The sequence below is a fragment of the Ascaphus truei genome, chromosome 6 (assembly GCF_040206685.1).
Source record: "Ascaphus truei isolate aAscTru1 chromosome 6, aAscTru1.hap1, whole genome shotgun sequence".
NCBI classification, from domain to species: domain Eukaryota; kingdom Metazoa; phylum Chordata; class Amphibia; order Anura; family Ascaphidae; genus Ascaphus; species Ascaphus truei.
Genome location: NC_134488.1, coordinates 37532022 through 37539305, shown reverse-complemented (window position 1 = coordinate 37539305; position 7284 = coordinate 37532022). Strand labels below are relative to the sequence as shown.

Sequence of the window (7284 nt, the reverse complement as noted above, 5' to 3'; positions counted from 1 at the left end):
TGGATCCTTAGGAATGGGAAAAAGGCAAGGACTTTATATACTGTATTGTACTTGGAAAGCATTTATTTTTATAATCAACCATTAGTAGTAACATTTTATATTCTTTGCAGGAATATTTCAGCGTCCAACAGAACATGAGACAAAAAAAATATTTCCTCAACAATTCTACTGAATGCACTTTTGTAAACATTTGCTATTCCAATGAATATTTTTTTGATGTTATAACCAAACATATACATGCACTCATATATTGATATTATTTTTTTTTCATTCAATAGGTATTGTGCACTGACAGAAGAAATTACATTGACTGATTATACAGTTTTTGAATATTATAATATTATATATATTATATTATAATATTTGGACACAGTAAGTTGAGAAATCATGTAATCATGTAATAATAAATACATGTTCTTGTTTCTCTCCTATGTAAATATTAATATGTCAGAATTAGATCATTAAACCTCCCTCTCCTTGCGCGCTATAACATACACAAGATGGTCACAATCTACCAAATCACAGCCCATTCTGCTGGGGAGCACATCCATATTCTCAATGACGTACCCTGCATCCCTGAGAGCCTCTCTTAAAAACTTCTCATCAAATGACAGGAAAAAGAACTTGTGCTCGCCAAGCATATAATATGTCATATTAAATGCCCCATAGAGTATCAGGTGACCCCCAATATTCAGTAGCGATGCAAATTTTCTCAGGTTGCTCCGGAAAGCTTCTTTGTCTCTGCCAATAACATGTAGGCACCAAAAGCTAATCACACAGTCCACTCGTGGCAATACGACAGGATCTAGAGGATTGTCTTTAGAAACATCCCATTTTACAACCTGTTTGACGACTCTTCTTATTTTGTCTTCCTTTACCTGCCACCCCTCTCTGAAATTAAACACAAAATACTATTATTAGTGTCTGAATATTATATATGTGACAATCAAGTGATTGACAATAGAGATGTGCTTAATATTTTACACTAAGTTATAAAATGCAAATGGAAACCCTTTCACAATGGAAGATTATTCAGTGTAAGGAAATGTGGACCTTTATCTCATTACTAGCTGAAGCATGTGCTATGTGTATCAGTAGATCTCAGCAATACATGTCTCCCATTATTTCTTTATATGGATCACCTTAACCCCGATAATTCCAATTACATGGACATTGCAACTTTCTTTTGGAATAACCCGTATTACTTCTAGCCCTGAAGAAGTAGCATCTCGCTACGAAACGTGTTGGATAACTGCCACACATCAGTTATCAGTAACTTTTGCCGTGCAGGGTACATTGTGCCTCTCCCTTGTGTCTGCTACCGGCCCGCTTCATGTTTACCACTGTGCGCAATATCGGACTATCTTCCAGCCTCAGTGAGGAAGGAACTGACCCGCTACGTCACCAGCGAGCGACCAGTGCGCCCGAGTGACGCTACCGGAAGTGCGTGGAGCAGTGTGCTAGACACGTTGAGCTTCCTGGACTCTATTGTGGAACCTTACACCAGCTCCTACCCATGCTGTTGACCTGATGATTGTGGGATCACACAGAGGTCTATGGACGGTGCCTCAGTGGACATCTTCGGCTGCTGATGTGCCACTGGTGTCTTTGCTGAAGATTCATTCTGCGATTCACTAGTTCCAGCGTGCGGTACCCACTCATTGCCTGTATATTTTACATTGATGTACGCAGAACATTAATATTTTAATAGATTATTATCATTTTTCTTGCTTCACTATTTGCGTTGTGCGTTAGGAATATGGAACCTTTGTTTTTGCTTAAATAATGAAACCACGATCTATTAGAAACAAGTGAACATTGTCTCCGCCCATATAAACACCTCCAATCAGCCCAACACACAGTATCACACAACTAGTATTTAAAGGCAGCCATGCTCCACCTCCACAGAAAGTGATGAAGCTATATGCGAAACGCGTAGTTTTGTGGAGGAAGTCTGTCAGCCGTCGCCGACCACAGCTCACGGAAGCCGCCTGTCTATGGGCCCACACTCGGGATGTGGAAGTGGAAACTAACTGAAGAGGAACGCTGAAGAAAGCTTTGGGAGCCTGCACAAGCATTTTTTGCTTGGTAAGAAGAGCCTGAACAGTAAACCAAGGATTAAACAAGAGGATCTAGCAGCATTTGTTGCAGTCACTCATACATGGCCGTATGAGTGTTATTATTGTATACCATCATCCAATTCACGTCCTATATCTTTCCCCTCCCTTCAACCTTCACACCCCTCCCCTCTCTTATTCAAGAGTCACAAGTGACAAAAGATTTATTACAAGGATTTATTGTAACCTTCACTTTTCTCATTCTTCTTTTGCGCTGACCATATTTTGTTTACACGAACTGCATGAGGATCCAGGGACGTTCCTTTTTTTCAGTTGAGCAGCATCAGAGATTGGGGCCAGTATACTTTTCAAAGAAAAACACAGTAACAGCGGTAACAGCAACTCTAAAAAGCCAACGCATTGAAAAATAAAAAAACTTTATTGTTTATTTAAAAAAATATATATATTTTTCAATGTGTTGGCTGTTTGGAGTTGCTGTGACCGCTGTTACTGTTTTTTTCTTCGTTTGACGTCACTTCCGGCGGGAGCACGCCGACACCACGAGCAGCCAGGACAGAAGCTGCTCACATACCAGCATTATGGGCAGACAGACACGGAATCTGTGAGTACTGACCAGCTGTATTTCCTACATCGTTGGACACAGGGTGGAGGTGAGGCTGACGGATACCGGACACAGTGACTTACCTTGAGGCACCTCCCTGGAGGTGCCTTTCTGTACTTCTACCGGAGTATACTTCTTGGCCCACCACCCCGTTTTAGTCCGGATGAGCTTTCTATAGCGTTTATATTATTATTTCTCAAATAAGTGGTGTCTCTCTCCATGACTAATGGATTGATATTTTTCACAGCCTGGGTTGTAGCCTCGGTATTCCTAGGGGGTTAACCCCCCGTATTTCTCCAGTATACTTTTCAGTATTATTTTATTCACAACTCTTGCTGGGATTAGTCTTTCATCTGGCACCACTTTGCGATACAGCTGAGGGATTACCCTTTATCATATCTTATTTACTACACGATTGAGGAAGCACCCCAGTTTTTACTTAATCTTGTAATAATGTAGTTGGAAAAATGTTACCTGTTGCCTTCTAGTTCACAAAGAGCCTTTGCTGCATATGACCACTCAGCAGCTCCTGGATCCTTTTTAAGCCATTTCTCAAATTCCTGGATATTGGGCTCAGTAAATTCTATCACAATAATCTCTTTGAAGAAATCACTGGCTGATAAGAGATGATAAACTGATGGGCCCATGGAGATATCAATCAATGTGTCTCCTTTCACACGCCCTGCACCAACAGTTAGAAAGAATAAAATATACTTTCATTATATTTAACTATTATTTTTGGTATTGAAAAAAATAATGATTACAGCATCCCAGGCCATTAACCTTATACAAAAAAAAATACATTTAAATGCAGCAGGGTATAAGAATATGAGTATATACAGTATATCTAAATGATGCATTATCTGTGTTACATTTTATCTCACTGAAAGTATCTTACTGTACTGTATGTTGCTAATTATTTCATTTGGAAAACACACGACTTTATATGTAGCCCTCTTGGTACTTAGCTATGTAATGTGAAGATGGGACAGGAGGCAAACCCCACAAAGAGAGATCATTGGCTTGACTATTAATTATTAGTTAATTAAACACAAAACAAGTTATGGTGGGTAAAAAGTGCCAAAAACCCTTCACAGTACAGTGTACAGCAAATAAAAATATCGCTTGTGAGCACAGTCACATCTCTCAGACAGGTCTGCAACCTGTCCTTCCCCATTATCTGTTAGCATACAGTGCTTCCAATGCAGCCAGGGATTCTGGGTAATTACATGAAAATGAGCACATAGTAAGTTACTTTTTGCTTCGTGTCCATTGTAACATGGACCTTTATATCCTTTTGCCTGCCGTGTTATACAGCTTGTTCAATACAGCCTGGGTTAAAGAAGTGCAGAGCCAGTAACCCTAGTCACAGACAGTTATTTTGACCGATTTTGTCTCATCAGTGTGAGGTTACATAGTTACATAGTAGATGAGATTGAAAAAAACATGCATCCATCAAGTTCAACCAATGCTAAATTTAGACAACAGATACTTTATCCTATATCTATACTTACTCCAAGGATATCTCATAAGGAGAAAAATAAATTTGTTCCTTACTCTTCCGAAAAACTTCAAGAATTGGCCATCAGATTATTCCCTGTATCAACATTCTTCCCATATATACTATTTGGTATATCCCTGTCCATTTTTCCTTTCTAGAAATATGTTAAACCTTTTTTTGAACACATTTATTGTATCTGCCATCACAGTCCCCATGCGTAATCAATTCCACATTTTAACTGCCCTTAATGTAAATAACCCTTTTCTTTGTTGCTTGTGAAATCTCCTTTCCTCCAACCTAAAGGGATGCCCCTGAGTCTTTTGTACTGCCCTTGGGGTGAATAGTTCATTTGAAAGCTCCTTGTATTGTCCCCGAATATATTTGTATATAGTTATGATATCCCCTCTTAGTCGCCTCTTTTGTAATGTAAATAAATCTAATTTAGCAAGCCTCTACTCATAGAATAGATTGTCCATTCCCTATAATAATTTGGTGGCTCTTCTCTGCACTCTCTCTAGTTCCAGAATGTATTTTCTAAGGTGTGGTGCCCAAAATTGTACTCCATATTCAAGGTGTGGTCTTACTAATAATTTATAAAGGGGCATAATTATGTTTACTTCCCTTCCATCCATTGCCCGTTTAATGCAAGATACGATCTTGTTTGCCTTTGCAGCTACTGCATGACTTTGGGCACTATTGCTAAGCCTGTTGTCTACAAGCACTCCTAAATCCTTCTCCATCAAGGACTCCCCTAATGTATCCATTTAAGGTGTAAGTCGCCAGTTTATTCATGCATCCCAAATGCATAACCTTACATTTATCTGTATTAAACATCATCTGCCATTTACCTGCCCATGTTTCCAGTCTCTCCAAGTCCTCTTGAGAGAAATTACATCCTGCTCTGATTCTACTACCTTACACAATTTAGTATAATCAGCAAAGATGGAGACTTTGTTCTTGATGCCAACCTGAATGTCATTAATAAACAAGTTAAAAAGCAGGGGTCCCAGTACTGATCCCTGAGGTACTCCACTCGCGACTATAGCACAACCGGAAAAAGTTCCATTTTTGACAACCCTCTTTTGTCTATCCTTCAACCATTTTTCAATCCAGGTGCATACATTTTTACTGAGTCCAATTTGCTTTATTTTGTACACCAGCCTCTTGTGTGAAACCGTTACAAAAGCTTTTGCAAAATTTAAGTAGACAACATCAACTGCATTACCCTGGTCTAAATTCCTACTTACCTCCTTAAAGAAACAAATAAAGTTAATTTGGCAAGATCTATCCTTCATAAATCCATGCTGACTATTACTAATGATTTTGTTTTCCATTAGGTATTCCTGAATATTATCCCAGATTAAACCTTCAAGTAGTTTCCCCACTATTTAAGTCAGGCTTACAGGTCTGTAATTCCCTGGTTGTGATCTAGCTCCCTTTTTAAATATAAGCACCACATCGGCTTTTCACCAATCTTGTGGTACTGAGCCTGTGGAAATGGAGTCAATGAATATTAAATATAATGGTTTGGCTTAACTCCTTGAGAACTCTTGGATGTATTCCATTGGGGCCCGGTGCCTAATTTACTTTATTTTATTCAAGCCGCTTATGAACTTCTTCCTCAGTTAACCAATTGTACGTTAATATGGAGGTTGTGGCTTCCTCCTGCAGCACTACAATTGAACTTGATTCTTACCTGGTAAACACAGAGGCCAAGAATGTATTTAATACCTCTGCTTTTTTCTTATCTACAATAATCTGTCTGCACATCTCATACTGAAAGGGTCCTATATTTTCTTTTCTCATTTTTTTGTTTTTAAGGTACAGTACTTAAAGACATTTTTAGGGTTGAACTTACTTTCTATTGCAATCATTTTTTCAGATGCCATTTTTTCTAATTTGATTGCCCTTTTGCAATTTTTGTTACATTGCTTATAATTCTGGTACGATGCCACACAAAACAGGTTATGATGGGAATAAACTGATAAAAACACTGAACCATACAGTACAGTGTACAGAAAAAAAACACGTTAATTAAATTAATTATTAGTAAATAGATTTTTGTATTAGTGTAATAAATATGCATTAATTTTCTGAATATAAAATATCAGTCTGTCTCCACAAATTCATTCTGTTACCAATAAATATACAAACCTGAGGAGAATGTTTCATGCAATTTTTTCAAAGGGAATCCCACACTTTCATCTATCAAGGGAAAACTTTCACCACTGAAGTAGGTATCTACGAGTCCTTTTGGATCAAATTCTTCATCATGATAATGTTTGTGGAGACTGGAATCCATTGCAAGTCTTTGGTGCAATCTTTCTGCTGCCTCTGATATGATGTTGGATACGTCTTGTACGTACTTTTAAGTCCTTTTAACAATCAAATTAGACGTCTCCCATATCTTCAGAACAAATATTAACATTGGATTATGCTGATATTGAACAATAGTCTTTCTCATTATTTTGATTGCTTTCTGCTAGTTGAGAAATCACAAGCCATCTCATGATTCTTATAATGTTCTATAGCATACTTAAAATTAAAACAAACAGCATTTGTCAGTGTCAGTTCGACAAAGGTTAATTAAATCCTTGCTGAACTGCAGTGTGTTTAATACACTACATGCTGAATAGATAACCCCAGGGATGTAATTAAATCATGCAGGTGGCACATCATGGGATGAAGCTTCTGAGATCTGTAAATATCTGAACACACAGAATTACATTAAATGTCTATCACAAGTTATACAATCCCAACATCATACTCTGTGCATTTCATGCACAAATACTTTGATAATACTTTGATAATACTTGGATAAATACTTGGATAAATACTTGAATAAAACCCAGCTTCTCCAACGCCCACCAACCCAGCTTCCCCCGTGCCCACCTCCTGCCCTGGGAAGCAGTCGCGGAATTAGCCCAGCAGTCTCGCCCCCACCCAGCCGCCACCTCCTGTGCCCCCCACCTCATGTCTGGCTGGCAATAAAACAGCACCCACCCGTCAAGGTCACTCACCCACCCACTTACCCTCTCACTCACCCAGTCACTCACCCACCAAGTCACTGACTCACTCACCCACCCAGTCACTCACCCACCCAG

The 7284-nt window shown here is 38.7% G+C and overlaps 1 protein-coding gene across 1 annotated transcript; it reads right to left on the bottom strand.

Annotated features, from left to right (window-relative positions):
- Nucleotides 1-434: 434 nt before the first annotated feature.
- Nucleotides 435-6856, bottom strand: LOC142498045 (indolethylamine N-methyltransferase-like). Its single transcript, XM_075606551.1, has 3 exons — nucleotides 6335-6856; nucleotides 3154-3361; nucleotides 435-891 (listed from the first exon to the last, which is right to left on the bottom strand). Exons 1-3 carry the CDS (start codon nucleotides 6480-6482, stop codon nucleotides 462-464), a joined length of 786 nt encoding a protein of 261 aa, XP_075462666.1. The 5' UTR covers nucleotides 6483-6856; the 3' UTR covers nucleotides 435-461.
- Nucleotides 6857-7284: the final 428 nt, after the last annotated feature.